This window comes from Ictidomys tridecemlineatus, chromosome 6 (genome assembly GCF_052094955.1).
Source record: "Ictidomys tridecemlineatus isolate mIctTri1 chromosome 6, mIctTri1.hap1, whole genome shotgun sequence".
Classification (NCBI taxonomy): domain Eukaryota; kingdom Metazoa; phylum Chordata; class Mammalia; order Rodentia; family Sciuridae; genus Ictidomys; species Ictidomys tridecemlineatus.
In genome coordinates this window covers 23,461,147-23,487,699 of record NC_135482.1, presented here as the reverse complement: position 1 = coordinate 23,487,699, position 26,553 = coordinate 23,461,147, and the positions used below count along the sequence as shown (strand labels likewise).

The following is a 26,553-nucleotide window of genomic DNA, read 5'->3' as shown; positions in this document are numbered from 1 at the left end:
CATCGCTACACCTCATGGCACACTACTACTTTCCTCTTCAATAAAATGGAGGTAACAATCACACCTCCCTGGGGCTAGTGTGAGGAGTGCAGATGACTCGTGTAAAGCGTCAGGTCGGATGTCTAGCACAGGGTCATTGCTTTGCCTGTCTATTGTTATCATCACCTCCTAATCTTCAGTTGATTGTAACTTGTTGAGATGTTTAGGTTGTGAGTGACAAGTTCTCTGAACAGAGGGACTGGTTCTATGTTCCTTTAGAACAGAGCTTTGCCTTCAGCTGCCTTTTCTTTCCCTCACTTCTTCTTTTCCTCCCTCTTTCCTCTCTGTCCTTTGGACATACATACTCCTGTACTAGTACCTGAAGAAGATGATGGACTGGTGAGTTCATGTGCCGTAGAATGAATTTCCCTTGTGTTACCAGGAAAAGAAGAGTCTGCGTGTGCCTGCACATATATATATATATATATATATTTTTTTTTTTTTTCCCCCCTCACATTATAGACACAATAGACAGGGTGATAGAGTAACAGGATGATAAACATGGCCAGGGCTTCCACCACTCTGTGTTTATTCTTGCCTACCATGCCATATGCCTCAAAAAAGTATATGATGATAAAGATTGCAGAGGGCTCCCTACATTTGAGTGGTGGCTTCTTGTAGTCTCTCCACAGCAGTACTGAGGACAGTCATCCATTTCAGAATTTCCAATTTTGAGTAGGGATGCTTAAAGATCCAACCTTAAAAAAGAAGACACACATGTTGAATGCAGAAGGGATACTTCAGAATATACACCAATATTCACTGGGTAAATCCTGGCATCAGTGTACAAAAGCCTACTTTAAGAAAGGAACCAAATCCAGTTGTGTTAAACTATGCATAATTATCAGCTCAGGGATTATCTCTCCTCAACGGGTTTTACCCTAGAATGGGGTCAAAGTTTTAACCCAAAGCTGTCTTCTCAAGTATTTGAAGTCTTTCCAGAATGCCTGCATACCAACGGGACCTGCTGGTTCTTCAGCACCCCACAGTCTAGGGATGGACTGTCTGCTAGAAAGAACACTGTATCAGGAGTCAGTCGGCTTGAGTTATTTCTGACTCTCCCCTAATGAAATGGGTACTCAACATCTCTGAGCTTCGGTTTTCTCATCTGTAAAAGGAGCAGATAGAAGAAAATATCTCGATGGCTCCTCTGTGCAGTAACATTCTTCTCTTGTAAAAATTCAACCTTTGTAGTGAACAAATGGAAAGATTCCCAAGCAGCTTTCAGGAATTTGGGAGAAGAAAATTTACTATTTCTTATTTCATCTCACCAAGTCTAGTCCTTCCAATACACAGCTGAATTACATATACACGAAAATTAGAAAAATAAAGAAGAGAAAGGAAAAAAAGGAGAACATGGAATCCTACCACATAAACACTGATAACAATTGGCTTATCTCCATCTAGAACTTTTGACCTCTACATGGGGAACACTCCACCCGAGTTGTAATTAGGATGAGCACACTATACTCCCTCCCTAGGTCTTTGCCTTTGCCTTGAGCTCTTCATAACCAAGACTCCAGGTGAAACTCTGGATCAGGGCGGTGTGTCTCCTCGCCATGCTTAGCCCCAACTTATCCCTAGGTGAAGGACAGACTGACCCTCTCTTCCAAAACTATGGAATGGCTTGCGTGCCTTTTCTTGGGATATCATCCTATACCATCACATGTGACTCAAGTTGGACTGATAATTAACTCCCTTGCCATCTATGAGCCAATGTCCCAAGTCTGACCAATAATATTACTCTTCCAGGCAACCATGGTTGGGCCTCTTCATTTGAATAGACCTAATCAGAATCATTACCTGGGATTGACACATGACATTGGGAGAAAAAAAAAATTACTTTCTTTTTAAGCAGGGAGGCATGTGAATCAAGGGGTGGCAGGGACAATTTTCTTCATAGAGTCCTTGACTGCAGAATGCATTCCACCAGAGATGGTCAGAGATGAGTTCCTGCAGTGTTGAGTCCCACATCCTTCCCTGGACTCTGTTGCTGAAGCTGTTCCTTTGATCTTGCAAGTTACTCCCAAAACATGAACAAATAGTCATCTTGTCACTTAAGCTAGAGTGAGTTGACTTTTTGACACTCACCACCAAAAGAGTCCTAATACAACCCTAATCACATTAGGTGCATCACTACTGGATCATGAGAATTGTCATAGCCTTAGACTGGAAGATTGAACAAGCTCCATCTTAATGTCCTTAAGACTAGATAATATCCTAATTGTTCCCAGCTTCTCAAACTGGGATTAAATCCTGCCCTTCAGTCACCAAGGCCTAGTTCTTTCTAGTTCTACCAAGACCTAGACCTGGAATGACCCCTGGCTTGCCATTTTATTGCCCGCTGAGAAACTTCCAGTCACCAGATTGCCTATCTGAAATCCCACACGTTCACATTGGAGTCTCTGGACACCCAATTCTACTTGCTCTTTGCTCCGCTTACTGAATTTTGTTCTTATTAGCTTACACACCTGGGTCGATTTCCTCAATATCTGGCTTATCCCAGTGAGACAGTGCCAGTCCTAACTACTGATCTCTCAGGCCAACAACTAGAAGTATATGTAAAGAATGGGGAGGTAGAGAGGGGCACCCCCAAGCATATTCTTCAAATCAAGAATCTCAACAGTCCTTAAGGTTGTTTGCTCTATGACAAAACACTAGAAAAAGCTAGTTCATGAGCCTCATCAGCCCTAACTTCTATCATTCCCTGGGTCGTGGAGCAGTTGGCTATATCATGACTATACTCCAAGGGGTGGCCCATATCCTACTCACTTTATAACCTTTTTCAGGGATAGACAGTATTCTTTCTATATCTGTGCAATTATAATTTTTCCTGGAAGATCTCCATTATAACATTTAATCAATTTAACAACAAAAGTTTGCCTTTTAACATATGAGTCCTTCGTCCTGATTCAGAGTGGTTTATTTTTGTGATGATAGGGTCCTGAGCTTCTCATCTAAAAATATGAATACCATTGTCACCGAATTTGGTTTCTCAAGTTTTTAAAGGAAAAACTCCTACGGTGTAGGGTAGAGAAATCAGGGATGGCTGGGTCAGGGAGATGCCTCGGAAAAAACTGACTTGAAATCTGAGAACTTCAGTGTCTGGCTCTGATTATGGCTGCACTAAGAGGATGGCTGGAAAGGTGCCAGACTCAGGGGCGGAAATGACTCTCATTCTGGCTGCTCACCAGAGTTGTATTTGGGTGGGTAAAGGGATCTTACCGTTTTCCAAACAGAACTTGGAGGGCAGTGACAAGTGGATGACAACAGGCAGATTTTCCTCCCCAGAAGGTCTGTTTATGGTTGACAAAAGCTAGGAAGCAAAGGAGAAATGTGAGGGGGAGAGGGGAAGGAGAAGATAAAGAGAGCATTTTGCTAGATTATCACAGAAAACCAAATTGCCAGTATGTAATATTCTTGCCAGGACATTAGCAAAGATTTCATAAACACCAACAATAACCCATGAGGTATTTGCACCATTTACTCTGGAAATGAGTCAGCTTTTTAAACTCAAAACTCCTCTGCATAATTTCTTATTCTTCTGTCCTAAGATCTGGCCTTCCATGTAAGAACTACTGATGAAGCCCATTGCTGATATATATATTAAAAAAAAAAGGGGGGTCTCAGGACACGAGTCCACCAGTCCTTGCCATTCTGTGTCTTTATCAAGTTTTGTGCTAAAATATAAATCTAAAACAAAAACTTTATTAATTTGTGAAGTGGAATGAATCCATCCTACGAAGAAAAAATATAGATGTTTTAAAAGCTGTCCGAAAGGGAATAAAGGGCCAGGATTGGTGTGGTGTGTTCCTAGAATCACAACTACTCAGGAAACTGAGGCAGGAGGATCACAAGTTTGAGACCAGCCTGGGCAACTTGGCAAGACCCTGTCTTAAAGGATAGAGAGTGAGAGAAAGAGAAAGGAAGAAAATAAAAAGGTAACTTGTTGGAAAGAAAGCAAGACTCATGAGACACCTTAAACTTTATATATAAACCAGGAGTTCTGTAAATTCAGGATCCCATAAAATAGGCTGCATCTAGAAAAAATAATGTAAAAAATTATAATGATTAAAAAAAGAAGAAAAATAAGAATATAGGTGAAAATGATCACAAAAACCATGGCATATTTATTGACCACTCACTAGATTCTAAGCACTATGCTACGTGCTTGTATACATTATATTATTTAATACCCTCAAGAAAATTCTATCATTAGTCATCTTCATTTTGCAGATGATGATGAAATCAAGACAGATTTCCCAGATATCCCCAAAATGATTAGTTGTACAACTGGCAAAGTCTTTTGGAGTCTTTCTCATTCAAAAGAATGTCATTCCCCCACCATATCATATTGACTATCATTAAAGTTAAAAATATAACCCAGAGAAAATATTCAGTGCTTTTCCAGCTCCCCCCAGATGCTTAAAACTATTGAATTTACTGTTACTATGATAAAATTGGCTGGGGAAGAGGATTGGTCACATTTCTTGGTGATTCTTTTGGATTCCCCTGTGTGTTGTCCAGATCTTTTGAAAACCAGAACTAATATGGGACTAGACATATCAGGAGAAATTCCCGAGAGGGAAAGTGGGGTGGGAGGTGGAGGAATCTGGGAGAACGTCCTCTTAGTCTGTGATGTAGATCTGACCTCCAGGTAAGGGGAGAGAGAAGGCAGGAAGGTGAGGTAGCATCATCTTATATTGTAGTGAAGTCTGTCAGCAAAGCTCATGGAGAGGTTTCAAACCATAGCGTCCCAATAAGGAGTGTCCCAGGTCTCCCCGAGTCCTGCCATTGTCATCTACAGATTGTAGTCCATGTAAAACATGATCTAGTACAAAAGCCATAATGAATTTCTGAGCCCAGCAGTTGGGGGTCATGAAACAATTCATTTCCTATTTTCCAAGACTCGAGAGGTACATTTTCGTGGCCACTGCCCCCCGGTAAGGCCATTCTAAACCGCCCTGAAGTTGCCCAACATGTTCCCATGGAAACATACATGATAAATGCACACCAAATTTAACACCAACTATCGATTTTCACCTGCTATGATGCTCCCTGTAAAAAAAAGAAAAAAGAAAAGAGAGGACAGAATGGATATATAGTGGAAACACTACATAAGAACATTTAAAACCAACCAACCAACCACACAAAAAAACTCTCAAACTTCCTGTTCCTCAGACTTCTCTTGTGCCTATGAGCCTATCTGTTCTCAGCTACTTCAGGACTTCAAGAAGCTCTGTCCTCAAAAAACTCACCACCAGAAAAATATATAACCTAATCAGTAAATGGGCAAAGGAACTGCACAAACACTTCACGGAAGAAGAAATACGAATGGTCAACAAATATATTGGAAAAAAAAGTTCAACAATTAATTTGCAATTAGAGAAATGCAATTAAAACTACACTGAGCAAGGCACTAAGCAACTCAATAAGACCCTGTCTCTAAATAAAATACAAGTTAGGGCTGGGGATGTGGTTCAGTGGTGGAGTTCCCCTGAGTGGATCCCCAGTACCCCCCCTCCAAACAAAACAAAACAAAAAAACACTACACTGAGATTCCATATCACTCCAGTCAGAATGGCAATTATCAAGTATACAAGTATTGAGAAATGTTGGTGAGGATGTGGGGAGAAAGGTACACTCATACATTGTTGGTGGGACTGCATATTAATGCAACCACTATGGAAAGCAGTATGGAGATTCCTTAGAAAACTTGGAATGGAGCCACCATTTGACCCAATTATTCCACTCCTTGGCATATACCCAAAGGTCTTAAAAACTGCATACTACAATGGCTCAGCCACATCCATATTTATAGCAGCTCAACTCACAATACCAAGCTATGGAAACAACCTAGGTGTCCTTCAATGGATGAATGGATAAAGAAAATGTGATATATATACACAATGGAATATTACTCAGCTGTAAAGAAGAATGAAATTATGGCATTGTCTCGAGAATAGACATAGAACTGGAGAATATCGTGCTGAGTGAAATAAGACAATCCCCTCAAAACAAAAAAAAAAAAAAAAACAAAGGCCAAATGTTCTCTGTGATTTGTGGATGCTAATCCAAAACAAGCAAGGTTGGGCAGGTGAATAATCATTGGATTAGACAAAGGGAAATGAAGGGAAGGGAGGAGGGAGGGGAATGGGAAACACAGTGGGATTGATCTATCATAACTCTCCTAGCCTTGTATTTGTATACACGACCAGGGTAACTCCACATCATGTACAACAAAAGAGTGGGATCCTTAATAGAATAAGGAAGCAGCTATGTCCTGTGAGATCATAGGGACACATAAAATTCTCTCCCACTCACAGTCACGGGTGCACTGAAGGGCAGAGCTGACCCTAGGAAACGCAACCGGTGCACGAGGCTGTTCCTTCAGGGTGGCTGTGTTTCTTTCTCCCCCTTCCTTACTACCCTATTACAGCAGCCTCAACTGTTGCTAGAGACTGTATTTCCACACAGTGGATAAAGGGAAGCGAAAGGATCCGAGTCTATTGAACCTTCTTCAAACTCTGCAACAGTTACTAAGATTATTACTGTAAGCCATGCCTACCACCTTATATTGCACACTGCAGACCGCAAACGCCTTCAGAGCCTAGAGTTATAGCTACTATGAATTCCACTTCTCAGTTAGCAGTTTTTAATTATAAATGCTTTCTGTTTGAATTGGTACAATAGCTTCCCCCCGCCCCCGGTGTAATATTTCCCTTTTTATGTCATAACTTTTAAAAATTAGAATAATTTATCAACTATGAACTCATTAAAAGCTTACAGCTCAGTGGTTTCGAGTACACTCAGTAACCATCACTTCTACCTAATTCCAGAATAGTTTCATTAGCTCCCTCCGCCCCGAAAAAAAAATTCCCCATATCTATTCACAATAACTCTTCATCTCCATGTCATTCCAGATCCTGACAACACTAATCCATTTTCTGTCTCTATGGATTTGCCTTTTCTGCAAATGTTCATATAAGTGGAATAATACAGTATTGTGGCCTTTTGTGACTGGCTTCTTTCTCAAGGTTCATCTATGTATAGCATATATCAATATCTTCTTTTTTATTCTTTTGCAGTGCTGACAATTAAACCTAGGGCCTTACAATTGAGTTATAGCCCCAACCCTTTTTATTTTTTATTTTGAGACAGGGTCTCACTAAGTTGCTTAGGGCCTCACTAAATTGCTGAGGCTTGCCTCGAACTTGTGATCCCCCTGCCTCAGTCTCCCAGGTTGCTGAATATTCGAGGTCAGAATATTCAGATACATATATATATGAAGCATATGATTTAATGTGTTCCTTTTTATGGCAGAATAATATTTGATTGTATGGATATACCACAATTTGTTTATCCATTCATAAGTTGATGGATATTTGGGTTGTTTCTGCCTTTTGGTTACTAGGAATAATGCTGTATGAAGATTTGAGTATGAGATTTCACATGGAAATGTTTTCAGTTTTCTTGGGTATATTCCCAGGAATGGAATTACTAGACCATATGATAATTGTGTAACTTCTGAGGAAATGCTGAACTGCTCTCCACAGCGGCTGCACTATTTTACATTCCCAATTGATATGAGGTCTCCAATTTCTCCAACATTTGTTATTGTCTGTCTTTTTGATTTAGCCACCCTAGCAGATTTTTTTAAAAAAAATATTTTATTCTAATTTGTTATATATGACAGCAGAATGCATCACAATTCTTATTACACATATGGAGTACAATATACAAAGTATATTCACACCAGACATGTCTTCACACATGTACTTTGGATAATGATGTCCATCTCATTCCACCATCATTTCCAACCTCATGTCCCCTTCCCCTCCCACCTATTACCCTATTCTAGAGTTCATCTATTCCTCCCATGCTCCCCCTCCCTACCCTACTATGAATCAGCCTCCTTATATCAGAGAAAACATTCGGTATTTGTTTTTTGGGGATTGGCTAACTTCACTTAGCATTATCTTCTCCAACTCCATCCATTTACCTGCAAATGCCACAATTTTATTCTCTATTAATGCTGAGTAATATTCCATTGTGTATATATAACACATTTTTTATCATTCATCTACTGAAAGGCATCTAGGCTGGTTCCATAATTTAGCTATTGTGAATTGTGCTGCTATAAACATTGATGTGGCTGTGTCTCTCTAGTATGCTGTTTTTAGTCCTTTAGGTATAGATTGAAGAGAGGGATAGCTGGGTCAAATGGTGATTCCATCCTCAGTTTTCCAAGGAATCTCCATACTGCTTTCCATATTGGCTATACCAATCAGCAGTCTCAACAGCAATGTATGAGTGTGCCTTTTTCCCCACAGGATAGGCCTAATTTTTAAGCTTAGTTTATCTACTAGTTATTTCAGATGGACTTCACTTTTTTTTTTCAGATATACTGTCTCCTCAAACAGCTCTGCAACAAAAATCCTATTAGCTCTCCAACCATGATATCAGGATGACTACATTAGGCAATAGCTAGACAGCTCTCTGTGATCTAAATTGCTATAACTGAACATGATTTTATTTTTTAAAATATCAGTTCTTTCCAGGTTCAGCGACACATTCCTGTAATCCCAGCTACTCAGAAGGCAGAGGCTGGAGGGTCACAAATTAGAGGCCATTATCTCACTAAGGCCTCCACAACTTAGTGAGATAATGCTATTTGGCATATACCCAAAAGACTTAAAATCAGCATACTATAGTGACACAGCCACATCAATGTTTGTGGCAGCTCATTTCACAATAGCTAAACTATGGAACAACTAGGTGTCCTTCAACAGATGAATGGATAAAGAAAATGTGATATATATATATATATATATATATATATATATATATATATATATACAATGAAATATAACTCAGCCTTAAAGAAGAATGAAATTATGGCATTTGCCAGTAAATGGATGGAACTGGAGACTATGATGCTAAGTGAAATTAGGAAGTGTGGAGTTTCACTGGATTGGACAGGGGAGAGCCGGGAGAAGGGAGGAGAGATGGGAATGGGAAAGACCATAGAATGAATCAGATATAACCTTCCTATGTTCATATATGAATTTACAGGACTAGTGTTGGCTCTGCATCATGTACAACCACAAAAATGGGAAGTGACACTCCAGGTATGTGTGATATGTCAAAATACATTCTATTGTCATGTATAACTAAAAAGAACAAGAAATATTTTAAAAGAAAAATGCCTAATAGATGCTTTAATTAAAAACAGTGTAAATTCTTGTAACTTTGTAACATCCATGAATTTCTCACTAGAATAATAAACACAAAACGTGTAATACAATGCTTTCTCAATATCACATTTACTTGCTGTTTTTATTTATTTCTTTGGGAACATTATTTATAAATCTAACCAGTAACTTCTACTTATGTATTTTTTTCCATAGACTTAAATGATGTCATATGTTGATCATTTGGGGCTTTAACCAGGGAATTTTCCTTATTAGACTCTTCTCTTGGATCACTGATGATTTTCTGTTCCTTCGAGTCAACCATGGTTATGGAACTGGAATCTCCTGGCAAGGTCTTGTGTTGACTCGGCATTGAATATTTGGGTGCACACTCAAAAGCGCCCTCCGTGAGATCTTGCCAACTGAAATTCACGAGACTGACAATGCCCACAGGGAATGTAATGTTGTGCTCATCATATTTCTGCAATATTGTCTCAAGTTCACTCAGTGTTTCAGGAGCAGTGAGCATGTATTCTTCCAATAATTTCTTTTGCCAGTGAGTTTTGGAGAATTTAAGGTTTAGTGGAAGCTTGGATACACCTGGTGGTTCTGAGATGCTGATTAACTGAGACTCATTCTTTTCCTTGGATGATGTGACTGCACTCAATTCAGCTTTCTTTAGTTCTTTGGATGTTCTATTTTTATGAGTGTAAACAACAAATGTGAACATTAAAGATAGTTTATACTCTTTAACCTTGTAATTTGACTTCTAGAAATCTATATTAAAATAACATCAATGCACAAAATGGCTTACTATAACGTTTTTAAATTAGAAGAAGTTTGAAAAGAGCCCAAGGGTTCTTAGAGATATAGCTAAGTACATAACTCCATAACCACAAAGAAGATAGCCACGAGGATCTGTTTGAAATGCTTTTAATATTTTTGGGAAAATGTTTTATGTTATTATACTATGTGACAAGTGTACCTAATTCTATATATAGTGTGATCTCCACATCCCCAGTCCTTTTTATATTTTATTTTGAGATAGGGTCTCACTAAGTTGGGGAGGGCCTCACTAAATTGCTGAGGCTGGCTTTGAACTTGAGATCCTCTTGCCTCAGCCTCCCGAGCGGCTCAGATTACAGGTGTGTTCCACCACACCAGGCACTCCTTTTATATTTCTCTAACTTTTTTTACAATGAATGTTTATTATATTTATACACAGAAGATTAAAAATCAATGTTTTATTTATTCATTTATTTAATTATAAGACATGACAGAGATTGTTTCTTCCAGAAAGATTTTCCTGAATTTCTTTTTTCATGTGTATGGCCTTGGGAATCAAAATGGGAGCATGCTGGGCAAACACTGTACCACTGAGTCACACCACAGCCCCTGAATTTTATTTATTTTTTTTTTTGTAGTGGAGATTGAACTCAGGGATGCTTTTATCACTGAGCTACATCCCCAGTGACTTTTATTTTTTATTTAGAGATATTTTAATATTTTATTAAATATTGTAATATTTTATTAAATAATAGAGGTCTTGCTAAATTACTAGGCTGGTCTTGAATTTGCATTCTTCCTGCCTCAACCTTCCAAGTAGCTGGGATTATAGCAGGCGCCTCTGCACCCAGCATGAATTTCTTAACATTAGTCTACAAACACTTTCTATGCTGCCTTAGCTATCCTACACACCCCTCTTAGATATTATCATATTATACTAAAATATAGACAACAGAACAGACCCACAAAGGGACTAGGTATTTCCAACATCATAATTTTCAGTCACAGTTTGTAAACCTGCTATGCAAACCATGTTTAAAAATTACAAGTGGTATTCCCTTTTTGGCACCTAGGTAATTCAAAGTAACCTGTTCTTTGGAGGACAACCAGAGAAGTGGTTGTAAATGTAAAATGTAAAACTCATCTTTTAAAAATATTTTTTATCTCTGGGTGTGGTGCTCACCCCTGTAATTCTGGTGACTTGGGAGGCTGAAGTAGGAGGATCAATTGTTCCAGGCCAGCCTCAGCAATTTAGCAAGACCCTGAGCAACTAAGTGAGAACCTATTTAAAAATAAAGAATCAAAAGGGCTTGGGGATGCAGCTCAGTGATAAAGTAGCCCTGGGTTCAAAAAAGGAAAAAAAAAGTCTGTCTATCTATCTATCTATCTATCTATCTATCTATCTATCTATCTATCTATCTATCTATCTATCTGTCTGTCTGTCTATCATCTATCTATCTAGGCATGGTAGTGCTCACTTGTAATCCCAGCAACTCAGGAAGCTGAGATAGGAGGATCACATGTTCAAGGCCAACCTCAGAAACTTATTGGGGGCCTAAGCAACTTAGTGAGACCCTGTCTCAATATTTAAAAATAAAAGGAGTTGAGGATGCAGGTCAGTGGCAAAGTGTCCCTGGGTTCAATTCCTTATGCCAAAAATAAAAAATAAATAATAAGAATGGCTGATTCAATGGTAGAGCACCTCTAGTTTTAATGCCCAGTACCACATTTTAAAAAAAGGATTTTAATTGGGCTGGGGTTGTGGCTCAGTGGTAGAACGCTTGATTATCGTGGATGATGCACTGGGTTTGATCCTCAGCACCATATAAAAATAAAGTCATTGTGTCAACCTACAACTAAAAATTTTTTTTTAAAAAAAGGATAAAATTGACTGTGCTATGATTTGAATATAGTCTAATTGTGCATTTCCCAAAAGTTTTATGTATTAAAAACTTGGTCCCCAGGGTGAGACTACAGAAGGGGGTGGAACTTTTAAGAGCTGGGACCTAGTGGGAGGAAGTTAGGTAATTGGGGGTATGAGTTAGGCCTTGTGGACCCTTTGGCAGTTCTTGTGAAATCCTTGAGTTCTCGCAAGAGAGTTGTTATAAAGGGATCAAGCCTGGCCCCTCCCATCCTTTCTCTGCTCCTGGTTTAAGATGATGTCACCTGCTTATTCCCACCACTGCTATCTACCATAAGGTGACATAGCTGAGACCTGAGCTAAAGTCAGAACCATGCCCTGGGAGCTCCAAAACTGTGAGCTAAATAAATCTCTTCTCTTTATAAAGTTAGCAGCCCTAGGTATTTCCTTGAAATAATTCAAATTGGGTGGAGGGCCTAGGGGTGCAGCTCTGGGGTGGAGTACTTGCCCACTATGTGTGAGGCCCTGGGTTTGATGCTCAGTACTGGGGGTGGGGGAAGATCAGACGGATTGGTGTATTTTTTTTTTTATTTCCACTTCACAAGTTAAGAAACTATAGTAACTAAATTGATAAAAAAAAAATGGAATGACTAGCTTCATTATTACATTCATCTCTGTGAACTTGACACATTCCATGATTGTTAATCACAAATCTTTATTAGGTCATTCTTTATATACATTCTATATACACCAAACACTATTTCAGGGACTAGAGATAGAGAAGTGAACAAGCATTTAAAAACTCCTGTCCTTGCTAGGTGTGGTGGTGCCCAACTACAAACCCAGGTACTTGGGAGACTGAGGTAGGAGAACTTCAAATTCCAGAGCAGCCTGGGCAACTTCACCAGATGCATCCTCAAAATAAAAAGGATAAAAAGGGCTGGAGATATAGTCCAGGGGTAGAGTACCTCTGGGTTCAATCCCCAGTACTACAAAAATAAATAAGTAAATAAATAAATCCTTATAATCTTTTGAGGGGCTGGACAGTAAACATATAAATAAGAATATCATTGAGAAAGCTAGAAAGTGATAAATACAACAGCAATATTGTTAGGAAGGGAGGACAGGAGTGCTAAATTAGGAGCAGAAAAGAAATCTAAAAATGGTAATCAAGAAAAGTCTCAAAGAAAGAAAGAAAGAAAAGTCTTACCACAAAGGTGCTATTTGAGTAGAGAACTAAAAGGAAACGGGGAGGAAGCTACAAGAATGCAGAGGCAGCACCTGGTGCAAACTCCCTAAGGTAGAGTGAGCAGGGTTTGTTGCAAAACAAGAAGAAAACCAGGGTGACTGATGAATAGGACCAGTATGTTAGGTTAACCACTGAAGTGACTAAAATAGAGCTCTCTGCATGATCTCAGAGTCGGGTTTGAACTGCCAAACCTTGGTATAGTTTTTGTGGGGATGAATAAGGGGAAAGCAGTGCCCTTGAACATTATATAAGCCTGTGCAAATGTACAACGATATCAAAAATTGAAGAGAAATTCCAAATGTTTTACCCATATTTTACCATTAGTTGGGAGAGCTCTTTTTCATATGTTTCCTTTTCCCATTTATTCCTTTCAGGTTTCAACTGAAATGAAAAAGGAAAAAAAAGTTTGTGATTAAGATGAAGAGGGAGAGGCTGGGGTTGTAGCTCAGTGGCAGAGCACTTGCCTAGCATGTGTGAGGCACTGGGTTTGATCCTCAGCACCACATATCAATAAATAAAAATAAATAAAGGTACACCAACAACTAAAAAAATATTTTAAAAAGATGAAGACGGAAATGTCATTCAAAATTGAAATTTTTTAAAAGTAAATTATTACAAGATGAAATGGAGCAATATTATTACCTGATCAAAGAAATAGATGGGTCCAGTGTCTAAAGGCTTATCTTTAACAGATGCCTGCATTCTTCCATGAGACCTAAAAAAAAAAGAAATTGGAAGTCTGAAGACAAGTTATCATGACTCTAGGTGAGATTCAAAGCATTCAGTGGTTTTAAACTTGATGTTTTTATTTTCAGTGAAGTATAAAAAAATTAGGGGATGTGGATTGAATCATTTCCTTATCTCCATTTTCATTTCATGGGCTACTGACTTGACATTGATACAATCAGGACTGAATGCTATTTGAAATCAAAGCAGTAACAGCGTGCCAATTTAGACCTTCTCTATTCTAGCACTGCTGGCATTTGGGCCAATTAATTCTTGGTGGTGAAAACTGCTTGTACTTTGTAGGATGTTTAGCAGCAGCAACCCTGTCTCCACTTACCTGATGCCAGTAGCATACCCACTTATGCAGACATAACAGCACAAAGCATCACCTGATATTGCCAATTGTCCTCTTGGGATCAAAATAACCCCTGGTTCATACTGTGCAATGACAGTAGGTGAGGGGGAAGTTTCTTGGGAAGGAATTAGTACCTGTGAGGATGGGTGATACCGATGATGGCAGGTTTATTGAAGCAGTGACACTCAAAGTGTGGTTCCTAGATCAGCAACATCAGCATTATCTAAGACCTTGTTAGAGATGCAAATCCTCAGGTCTTACCCAGACAGAAGGCATCAGAACCTCTGGCAGTGGAATCCAGGAAACTTCCCCCCGCCCCATACTGGGGATGGAATTCAGGGACATTTTACCACTGAGCTATAACCCAAAGCCCTTCTTTATCTTTTTATTTGAGACAGAGTCTCACTGAGTTGCTGAGGCTGGTCTTGAATTTACAATCCACTGCCTCAGCCTCCCCAGCAGCTGGGATTATAGGCATGTGGTACTGTGCCTGGTCCTGGGATCTATTTTAGACAAGTCCTCTCAGGGGGATTCTGGTGAATGTTGAAGTCTGTGATGTTTTAACCCGGGGTGGGGGGTGTACATTTTACTAAGCAAGTTGTGAAAACCACTCAACTTTTAACTGGGAGGGAAATCTGGGGCCAGCTAAACCAAAATTAAATGGTTTCATGGATTTGCCATGAATGTAATGGGCAATTAAGCAGAAGGAGCAAAGGTATTCAATGAATAGGATGTATGGTGGACTGATGATCATTAGCTATTATCAGTATCATTATTATCAATGAAAATAATAATAAAGAAAACTTTCCAAGGCTCAGATAGAGCTATCCCTTTCTTAAAGAGAACAGGAAAATGTTTTTAAAATGAGATGTGAGAGACATCGAAAACTTCTGCTTGGGCTGGGTTTGTGGCTCAGTGGTAGAGAGCTTACCTAGCAAGGCACTGGGTTTAATTCTCAGCATCACATAAAAGATAAATAAATAAAATGAAGATATTGTGTCCATCTACAACTAAAAAAAAAAAAAAAAACCTGTGTGTGGGAGGGGGAGCTTCTGCTTATCTGAACATCTCTCACTGTCCTGCCACTGTGAGTGAAGACTCTACTTTGAGCAAATATGTGCCTCCAAAATCCCTGGTTAGAATGTAAATTCAGGCATTAATGCTATAACATGATATATGCATTCATGAAATATCTCATATCCTACAAAACTGTGCACTAAAAATAATAGAATATACGTAGCGGGTGGGGCGGGTGGGAAACCTGTTAGGAAAGACCATTTAAAGCTATGCCACTCTATAATAAGAATACAAAAGAAAAATTGTAATTGGCACTCTGGGAGAAACATAGACCAAGCAGGCAGTTGTGGACACTGCTTCAGGGGACATTAAACAACAGAATAGAAATGCAAACTTATTGGTGCTGAGATAATGGTGATGGACGTGGAGCTGCCTGCCAGTGAAATCAACATCAGGTGGGGATGGAAGGAAGTGAAGCCTGCCAGAATTGAAGAGTTGTGGAAGTGGGTTTCAATGTTTTTTTTTTTTTTTTTTTTTAAGAGTTGAAAGAGTTCCTGCCTGTGCAGTAGCTGAGCTGAAGTCTTCTTCCTTTTCTGCTAAAGTTATGTTTCTACTCTCTTAACTGTGCCCTCCATTTCATTAGGACAGTGGAGTATGCCGGCTTCCACAGCACACTGACATCATGCCCTTATTTAGTAATCATTAGCTCATTTGCATTGTATAAACACACATTGTAGCAGAACAGAATGTAATTTTCTTTGGAGAGAGAGAGGGGGGAAGGGAGATAGCTTAAATAAATTTAGAGTGTTTTAAATGATGTCATTATCATCTTGAAACCTAGGGAGCAGTCCCTGGGGAAATTAGGAAGGTAGTGTGGTAAGAAGGAAGAAAAAGAGGAGGAGGAGGAGGAGGAGGAGGAGAAATAATTAGGAACTGTCAAAAAACACAAGCATTGAGAATGCCCTGGACTCCTTTTTCATTTTTAGTTTCTCTCCTTCTCTCAGTACTGGGGATTGAACATACCGGGCTCTCTGCATGCCAGGCAGGCACTGTTACACTGAAGTATATGCTCAGTTTTCTAATTAATTTCTTAATTTAGTGGTACTGGGAATTGAACCCAGGGGTTCTCTATCACTGAGCTACATCCCTAGCCCTTTTTAAAAATTTTTTTTGAGACATTTCATTCTCCAGAACTGTGAACAAAAAATTTCTGTTATTTATAAACCAGTCAGTGGAAGGTGTATTGTTGTAGCAGTCCAAAAGGACTAAGATGTTCAGTAATGGTACTTCTATGTAGATAACCAAGAGAAATGAAAATATGCCCACACTAAAATTGCAAAGAAATGTTCACAGGCACCATGTTTGTTTGTTTGTTTGCAGCACTGGGGTTGAACCCAGGGCCTTGTGCATAGTAGGCAAATGTTTTCTATCACTGAGCTACACCCCCAGCCTCTTTTTAAAATTTGAGTCAGGGTCTCACTAAGTTATCCAGTCTGGCCTTGAACTTGTGATCCTCCTGCCTTGGCCTCCCACCAGGCATAGTGGCATTATTTATAATAGCCAAGATGTAGACACCCATCCTTTGATGACTGGATGAGTAAAATATGGTATATGTATACAATAGAATAATATTCAGACTTAAAGTGGAAAGAATTGTTATATGCTATGACATGGATGAACTTTGAAAACATTTTGCTAAGTGAAAGAAAGCAGACACCAAAGGTTGTATATTTCATGATTTCATTTATATGAAGCATTCAAAATAGGTAAGTCATAGAGACAAAGTAAATGAGTCCAGAGGTTGGGGTAAAGAGAAATGAAGAGTGAATACTAATCAGTATGGGGTTTCTTTTTGGGGTACTGAAAATGTTCTATAATTAGATAGGGATGACAATTGTATGATATGTAATTACTGAAACTCATAGAATTGTGCATTTTGTAATGTGAATTTTATGGTAGGTAAATTATATATAAATAGATTATATAGACATATATACATATCTCTATACAAAATTATATAGATATATATGTCTATATATATAAAATAAAATAAAAATTATACAGACAGTTCCAGCTTCTGTATCTATCAACCTAGTGACATCAACTGCCAAAGATCAGGTTCTCAAAAATATCTGAGCACCTCAAAAAGTACCTACCTTCTGTCTCACCAGCTTTTGTAAGTTTTCATACCCAAGGAATATTAGAAATCTATTGGTTCTCCCCTTGGAATCACTGTATACCAGAGTTCCATTCAGAATTTCAAGACCAGTTAATTCCATGCAAGGCTTTTATTCTCAATCATCCTTAGATGGAAAGGCAAGTTTGGAATTTCTGAACCAAGAGAGTCAACCAAGCACATGCAAATTTCTTGTTGTTCCCAGAACCTTATTAAAATGATAGTTGTAAAATAATTTAAAACAATCAATTCACAACAACACATGAATAGAAGCAGGATTTCAAGGAACACCAAATATGAAAGTTTTTCTGACTGAAGTTCAGTAATGGAGGGAAGATTTATGACACAAGAAAAAAAAGGCAAAACTCAGAGTTCAATAGAATAAGCTTCTGTTGAAAAGGGTCCCTATTAGCCCTGTAAAACTTTGGGGAAATCAGGTTCAATGACATGCCTGGAATCCCAGCAACTCCGGAGGCTGAGGCAGGATAGCCAGTTTGAGACCAACCTGGGTAACTTAGTAATACCCTCTCTCAAAATAAAAATGAAACGCTGTGGGGCTGAGATTGTGGCTCAGTGGTAGAGCACTTGCCTAGCATGTGTGAGGCACTGGGTTTGATTCTCAACACCACATACCAATAAATAAATACAATTTTTTTTAAAAATGAAAGACTTGTGGATGTAGCTCAATCCTTTGCTTCAATTCTCACTACAAAAGCAAAGCAAAACCAAAAAAACCTAAGGACTTGTAAACACTAAATATGCAAGAGAGTAGGACATGAGGCTTAAAACAAAAGGATTAATTTAAAGTCTATGTTGAGAATTATGTCAACAAGTCTACTCTTATAAGAGGTAATGCCTAGGATTCAGGTGCTTCATCATTTGCCAGGAAAAAATAAAACAAAACTGTCGGAGACCAGCTCCAACAGGGGGTCTCAGGAGACAAACGGATGGTGAGGTGTCGGCGAAAGAGGGGTGGAGAAACAACACAGACACCAAAGTGAAGGTGTTGATCCCAATCTTTACTTGTGAAGTTGATCATATATACTTTTCATTTTTGGCAGGCTCACAGTACTTTGTGGTTACAAAACAGGAATCATTATTCAAAGAAACAAAATATTACGTAGCTACAATTAGAATAGAAGAATGTATCTTGGCTTATGCATAAGCAAGCATTTGGACTTTCAGTTCGCGTTTTGCTTTGAGCTGTTTCTGCTTAGTTAACTTTTAATAATAGTTACAAATGTCCCAAACTATTGGCCTATACCTTGACTATTCTTTCTTGACTTACTGACTGGAACCGGTGCCATGGTTACGGCAAGTGGTTGACTTGTTATTACTTTTAATCAAATAAGAGTAAGAGCACAAACCATTGTGCACAGGAACAAGAACAAGTTGCCCAGTACTAAGCACTAATCTGTCTTCTTAACATTAATTTTTCTTCTCTAGATTTTAATTTAATTTCTCAAAAACTTCCTTGACAGGAATACAGGGAGTTTTTCATTAGACATTAACAATTTACACTCCACAGCTGAATCATTGCATTTAGAGCAAACAGATCTATGCTTTAGAAGTAGTTGCATTAATTGGGAAAGCCATGTTTTTTCCTTCATACTTAATGGTCATATGAGAAATCGCATCTATACTTATTAAAGGAATACAAAAACAAACCAGCCCATTCCCAGAAACATACTGCGCTCCTCCAGAGGATGGACGCCTTGCGCCATCCACCTCAGTAGGGCCTTGCCATTGCCTGAGTCAGGGGAGGGGCGCAGCACAAAACAAAACAAAAACCCCCAAACCAACCAACCAAAAACTAACAATTTTAGGCTTGCACCACCACACCTGGGCAGAAGGTTCTCTTCTAAAGAAGTAGAACAAATGATCTGGAAGCACTATCAAAGCCAGAAAGGAAGTTGACATCTGAGCACCAATTCTTCTACATTCTAGAGTTTGTAATTGTTAGATTTCAGATATCAGAAATCTCCATTTCTAACAATACAGAGAAGTGATATCATACATGATTGGAGGTAGAGTGACTCTAGGATTGTCCAATTCAGTGGCTGAATAACATCATCAAGGGCCCAACATCACCCCATCTCGCTGTTCTCTGTTCTTATTTTATACGGATCATTTTCACACTTGACAATATCAAGAAAATAAAGTAAAGGGACTATATTTTCTTTTTATTCCTTCCTTCCTTCTTTCCTTCCTTTTCTTTCTTTCTTTCTTCCTTTCTGCTTAGTTAACTTTTAATAATAGTTACAAATGTCCCAAATTATTGGCGTATACCTTGACTATTCTTTTTTAATTTTATTTTGGTATGTGGTTGTACTAGGGATTCAACCCAGGAGTGCTTTGTCACTGAACTATGTCTGAAGCCCTTTTTAATTTTGAGACAGGGTCTTGTTAAGTTGCCCAGCTGGTCTTGAATTTGCAGTCTTCCTGCCTGAGCTTCCAATGTCTCTGGGATTACAGGGATGCATCACCACATCTGACAGAGCTACACTTTCTTTTGTCTTTTCATTTTTTCTGAAACCTTTTCCAGAAGTTTTTTTTCTGAAACCTTTTCCAGAAGTTCTCATTCATTCTTCATTGACCAAAATTGTAACACATGCCAGTGTCAAAACAAACCACCCCTAGGGAGATGGGGCTTCTTTTCAGGATTTACCCTTGCGTCAAGGATAAATTCACTGGGCTAAATAAAGAAGGCTAGACACCTGAACCAAAGGAGGGTTATATTAACAAAAGAAAACTAAAAGTGAAAAAACTAAAAGTGAATTCTGTATGTGGCCTATTTGTGACAAAGTCCTGTCCACAGACATGGAGTTCAGTCAGTTTCTCTACCACATCATCTTAAAATATGCACTAGCAAGCAAAGATCTCCAGATCTGGAAGGAAAGCCAAAAAACATGGACATGAAAGATCTGCAGGAGGATTTCCATGTTCAACCATGTACAATATCAAACTGGCAAAATAAAAGAAGGAACTGTTTGTAGACATTAGTCAATAGGATTTCACATAGTTCTGATCTGTCTTTAGTGAGCTTTTGACATTGAAACCTACAAAGCTCTGTCCAATAAGCACTTACAAATTCAGTGTAAGTAATGAGTCTCCTGATATCTTGGTCCCAGGAGCATTGCTTCAAATCATATATATTTTTCCTAAAGTTCAGCCTCAATCCATGGAAATTATCAATACCCGAAGAGTATGGGGAAAAGGAAAGATGTTCTACTAGTTAGCAATGAATTATACTCCAGTTGCAAGAGGGAGATAATGACATATTGTAAGATAAAAGGTAGTTTGAGATGTCAATGGACACGATTAAGATGGGGGGAAATTACAAAGCATGAGGGAGCTACATTTAGTTTTAAGAAGTGTCCTCTGTGGAACAATACAGAGGATTATTACAAGTCACTGATGAAACAAGTTGGAGACAAAGGATCTTTTGATCCTCCATGCATCCCAATCTCTTTCGAGTATCTTTTTTGGGGTATCTCCTGACAAAATTGCTCTTGCAAAGTCACCAGTGTGGCTTCCTAATGGCCAAAGTCAATAGTATCTTTTGAGAGTTTGTACTATTTAATTTTTCTATAGCAGTTAAACATTTTCTTTCTTTTTTCTATAGCAATTAAACATTTTCTTTCTCCCTCCCTCCCTCCCTCCCTCCCTTCCTTCCTTCCTTTTCTTTTGGTTCTAGGGACAGGATATAGGGGCACTCTACCACTGAGTTAAATCCTCAGCTTTTTTTATTTTTTCGTTTTGAGACAGGGTTTACACCAAATTGCTTAGGACCTTGCTAAGTTGCTGAGACCAGCCTTGAACTTGTGATCCTCCTCTCAGCCTCCTGAGTCACCGGGATTACAAGCATGTGCTACTGCACCTGACTATGAAAACATTTCTTCTTCTTGTCTTTCCATTCCTCTACAGTCTTCTTAACAGAAGTTCCCACCCTCCCCACAAACAAAACCCTCTTCTGAGTTGTGTTTTGTTTTTTGGTCCTTTTCTCTTCTCCTTGAATTACCTCCTTCATGGTCTTCTGCCACACCTAGGCCCCAGTGACCTCAACATCTGTATCTCTAGATCCATATTTCTAACTGACGACTCCTATCTTTGCCTGGATGCCCTGCAGGCATCTCAAACCTAGAATGATCAAAACTTATCTTTCATTCCACCTCCTCCAAAAGTCCTTCTCCTCCTTCATTCTCTATCTCAGGGAGTGGTACCACTCTCCACCCAGGAACCAGAGCCAAAAACCTGGGTGTCATCTTCAACCTCTCCCCCTCCAAGTTCAGTGGACCATAAAGTTCTCTTAATTCTACTTAAGAAATATTTCTGCCGTGCAAACTCTTCTCTCTAAGCTCCCAATCACAGTTTTGGGAAAGTCTCATCAATATTGTTATCAGCATAACTTGGCAGTTTTCCCACACACCAAGCTCTCCCATTTTCAATTCTTTCTTCAGAATAGAGAACATTATTAGCCTTTGGGATGTCACTGTTGAGAAAAGTTTGAAAATGGTTTCAGAACTGACATAATTTTTTTTTTTTTTTGGCCAGGGCACAGAAACTAACGTTATCTACTCTCATTGTCATTTCATAATGATAATATAAAAAGACTGTTTACTTAAAAGGTAGAAAGTACCGTACTCTCAGAATAGAATACAGGATCCAATAGGATGGGAACCATAGGTCTAGAATCTAGATTGCTAGCAGAGCAATTGTTTATAGAGCAAAATGACTATATTGCTGTCCATCTTGACAATTGTATTATGTAAATATGTTAATTTATCCACATAGTTTACAGGCATCTCATTTTACTGGTTTTTAATGTCTATATAGTATTCATCATGTTGAAATGCTATAGATGTCTTCTTGTGATCTTTTATTAGGAATTTGAGATTTTTTTCCAATATCAAAACTTAAGTGTTCTTTGCTATGTATCACCTATAAGCCTTATAATAAAAGTCATATTATTTAGGATCCTTTACAATCTGGAAACTTGGTTTATTCCTCAGCGAGTACTTTGTCCTAAATATATCACATTCTTTATGCCAGTAGTTCTCAACTGGGGTCAATTCCCTCCCTCCCAAAAGACATTTGACAATGTTCATGTTCTAGACTGAATTGTGTCTCCCTCCCCAAATTCATCTGTTCCAGCCCTAACCTCCAATGTAGCTATATTTAAAGACAGGAGAGGTAATTGAGATTAAATGAAGTCTTAAGAATGAAGTCTTTATGATTGATATTACCATTCATTCAGTTTTACCTTCACAAACCTAAGTGGCCTCCAAGATATTTCCCTGTTCTTCAACCCCCTTATACAATTATTCACCAAGTTCTGCCCCTTTTAATCTCCCAAGTGTTATTAAATATATTCATTTCTCATCATATCCACCATCACTCTGGCCCTAGCCTCTATCATCTCTTGCCTGACTACACTCAATTGTCACTGCAGCCTTGATGATCTTTTCCATATCTGATTATGCTTACTACAAATATTAGCAGGTTAACAGCCACCTCATCCATTAAAATTATTTAAGGGATTTCCTTTGCTCTTAGGCAAAGGACAAAGCCCTAAGTATCATTTGAAAGGACATGTAAGCACTCCTCTTACCATTTTCTTTCCTCCAAAACCTGTACTTACCTTTCCAGTCTCAAGGTTCAAAAAAGTTGATGTGAACCATGCAGAGACACAAAGTAATAATTAAATGACACTCTAATATTAGAATCCATGTGTTCTTTTAAAAATGCAATGAAGCTCTCCTCCCTTTCCCTTTCCCAGGAATGTCCTCTTCAAGCCTTTCTCTTCCTTGTCTACTTATCCTTCAGATCTCAGCCTAATTGCTACGTAGGGAAGCTGTACTGGACAATTCTATCTAGGCAAATCCCCTTATTAATGTGGTGTAATATCACTAGTTGCAAATATCTCATTATTAGCATAATCAGTTGGTTAATATCTATTTTTCTTAGTTGGCTTCCTGATGACAAGAATTCTGTTTTTGTCTCTCTGTATTTTCAGATCCAGGCACATATTAGACATTAAATGGATGGATTAAAGAATGAGTGATATCCATTAAAGAGAATGAAACTATGGCATTTTCTGGTAAATAGATGGAAATGGAGAAAATCTTGCTATGTGAAATTAGCGAAACTCAGAAACTCAAAGGTCGAATGTTCTCTCTCATATGCAGAAGCTAGAGTACAATGAGAAAAGGGAGAGGGATGGATAAGATTACATAAAGAATCAATTAAATACAAATTAATAGACGAGAGAAAGGAATTAGTAGAGTACAGAAGGAGAAGGGAAGGGGAAGACTAAAGGAAAAAGGGGAAGGGAAAACGGGATAATCATGAACTGAAATTGATTTTCATACATGTACGAGTTTGCTGTTATTGGTATCAGAGATTGAACCCAGGGGTGCTTTAACACTGAGTCACATTCCCAGTCCTTTTAAATATTTTATTTAGAGACAGGGTCTCACTGAATTGCTTAGGGCCTCGCTAAATTGTTGAGGCTTGGTTTGAATAGCGATCCTTCTGCCTCAGCCTCTCGAGCTGGTGGGATTATGGTGGGCCTGTGTCACCATGCCCAAATTGAGTGAGTGAAGGTATCAGCCAGGCAAAGAACAGCCCAGATGGAAGAAACAGCATGTGTGAAATGCTCCAAGGTCAGACAGAACTTTGTGAACTGTAGCTAAGAAAGGGAATGGAGAGTCTAGAGATATAGGTAAGGGCCAGATCATACTAGGCATTTTAAAGGATTGTGGGTAAATGGAGGTTACATCTACTTTTTTTAAACAACATTGCCAAAACCTTTTATTGGTGATATTACAAAACCAAGTAACTTAAAGTACCAATGAACAATATGCTGTGTGTCTATTTTCTTATGGTTACACTACAAACTAATTTTCCTCTGTTCAAAAGCATAAATAAATATTTAAGCTATGAAATCATATACTGACACATTAGATTCATTCTACAGGATAATCCTCCACACCAATACCAGGATTACAGGTTGTTTTTTTTTTTTTAATACTAAGATGTGGGACTTGCAATATTATTACAAACCAGTTTCCTCGTAACTGGTTGATAAATCTACTTTTTTGATACTGTGTTTAGTTCATAGTTTTCTATTGTCACTTTTATATATATCAACCATAGGAAGGAATTTAAAATGTAAGTAGGGATATATTTCAGTTGAAAAATAAATATTTGTAAAGGTATAATAGTTTTTAGTAGAATTGGCTAGGTGTTGAACTTTTAAGACATGATAATGCTTTATTTTTATTTTTTATTTTTGGTGCTGGGGATTGAACCCAGAGCCTACAGCATTCTAAGCATGCACTCTACCACTGAGCTACACCCTACCCATCTGATATTGCACTTCAGGGGCTATGATCAGAGCCTGAGTAAGGTTTAATATAAAACTACTAGCAAGAAGGCCCCTACAGACATTTTGATGCCAACGAAGCTTGGTCCCTATATGTTCTTGGGTCCTATATATATGGAGATACTCAAACACATATGACATATATACCTTTATATCATTTTCCATGACACACCCATATAGGATAAGTATACATATGCACACATATGTATACACACACATACACACACATTCCCCATACCTTTAACTTTGTTGCTCAATTTAAGTTTTTGTAAACTTCTATGTGTGTCCTATATATGGAACATGGAAACATAATCGGTTAAAACTGATTAAAACCCCTAAATTCTGTCGGGGAACAAAGACCCATATTTGGTAGAAATTGAGGAATTGGCTCAGGCAGCCAATCACAATCTACTAAGGCCACATACTAAATCTCAAACTGCAAGGCTCTCATAATAAGATTAGAGAAAGAATAGGCAAAATTCAATTGCATTCTGGCTAATAGTCTTAAGACCAAAAACAAGGGGGACTAGAAATAAAGACAGTGGCGTATGCATCAATGGGAAGGGCTGTGTATCCTCGTCTGTCAGAACCTGCAATTCTTGTCATGGACTGGAAAATAAGAAAAGCGTGAGGGGCTCCCATCTTGAATCATCCAAGGTTTACAGTACACGAAACACGGAATTCCAGATTCCAACATGACGTGCCTAGAGAGCTGTGACTAACGACGCAGTCCTTGAGTCACACACACAAAAAGGGATGTGTTCAATCAAACGCATTTTTTTAAGCCATGCTCGCTGCTTCCCTTAAGATTTATAAATCAAGACTATTAAAATTTTCGGTTCCAGCCAACACGCCCCTACTCCTGCAGGTCGCCCTCTCTACACAGCAGGCACGGGCTTCTCCAGCTCACACTGGTCCCCCTTCAAGCTGACGGTACGCGGGCAGATTTGTACCGGGAATGCCCGAGGCTTCGGACCAGTCAGGTGTCAGTCAGACCCTAGCCCACACCAGATAGGCACAGAAGCCAGCACGCGGGCCGCAGAGAGCCCGACGCCGCAGTCCAGTCCTCCGCCGTCCCAGCATTCCCCGCGGCCCTACCATCGAGAGCAGCTTCCGGCGTCGCTGGTGTAGGTGGGTGAAGAAGGAGCGGGCCCTCGCCGCTCTGTCTCGCTCCCTCGCGCTCTCTCGAGCAACATGGCGGGCGTAGAGGAGGCAGCGGCCTCCGGGAGCCACCTGAATGGCGACTTGGATCCAGACGACAGGGAGGAGGGAGCTGCCTCTACGGCGGAAGAAGCAGCCAAGAAAAAAAGACGAAAGAAGAAGAAGAGTAAAGGGGCTACCGCAGGTAAGGGGAATCTTGTTTTCCCAGTCCCTGCCAGGAATGGCCGAACGACTTGACTTAGGCTCGGCGGGGGTGGCAGGGACCAGGGACCCGGAGCCCTAGACTGGATTGATTCCCAGGCCTGAGAGAGGGGCAAGGCCGGGCTCCAGATTCCCAGGCTGGGGAGAGGCGGCTTCTCCCGCTTTGGGAGGCAAAGATGAGGTAGAAGAATGCCTCAGCTTCGCATGCGGTAGCCCTGGGATCGCGGGGCCGGCCCCCCCACCCCCATTTTTTTTTTTAACCGGGGCTCAGCTCCCACGCAGACCATGGCGCGGACATGAAACCAGCCACACAACACGGCTCTACCAAATTCCGCGTGGTTTGGGGCCCTCCTCAAAAATCTCCGTGCTGCCTCTTTGCTGGAACTACCGGAGACGTATGG

The 26,553-nt window shown here is 39.3% G+C and overlaps 2 protein-coding genes across 3 annotated transcripts in view; one reads left to right on the top strand and one right to left on the bottom strand.

The window, feature by feature from the left end:
- Positions 1-482: 482 nt before the first annotated feature.
- Positions 483-26,021, bottom strand: LOC120888063 (uncharacterized). The gene is made up of 5 exons (XM_040279875.2): positions 25,889-26,021; positions 13,772-13,844; positions 13,448-13,510; positions 3,265-3,355; positions 483-737 (listed from the first exon to the last, which is right to left on the bottom strand). The coding sequence occupies exons 1-5, from the start codon at positions 25,984-25,986 to the stop codon at positions 634-636; spliced, it is 429 nt and encodes a 142-aa protein (XP_040135809.2). The 5' UTR covers positions 25,987-26,021; the 3' UTR covers positions 483-633.
- Metap2 (methionyl aminopeptidase 2) overlaps positions 25,985-26,553 on the top strand; it is a 36,041-nt gene continuing 35,472 nt past the window's right edge. For both annotated transcript variants that reach the window (XM_013358230.4, XM_005324444.4), the window contains exon 1: positions 25,985-26,135. In XM_013358230.4, the coding sequence (XP_013213684.1) occupies positions 25,985-26,135 (151 nt within the window). The remainder of the gene's footprint in view (positions 26,136-26,553) is intronic.

Bases quoted from the DNA above. Each gene is read 5' to 3' on its own strand.
- LOC120888063 (XM_040279875.2), bottom strand. From the start codon at position 25,986: ATGTTGCTCGAGAGAGCGCGAGGGAGCGAGACAGAGCGGCGAGGGCCC. The intron at 13,845-25,888 runs GTAGGGCCGCGG...TTTTTTTTTTAG, and splicing joins GCCGGAAGCTGCTCTCGATG to GTCTCATGGAAGAATGCAGG. The intron at 738-3,264 runs GTAAGATCCCTT...TTCTTTTTTAAG, and splicing joins CAAGTTCTGTTTGGAAAACG to GTTGGATCTTTAAGCATCCC.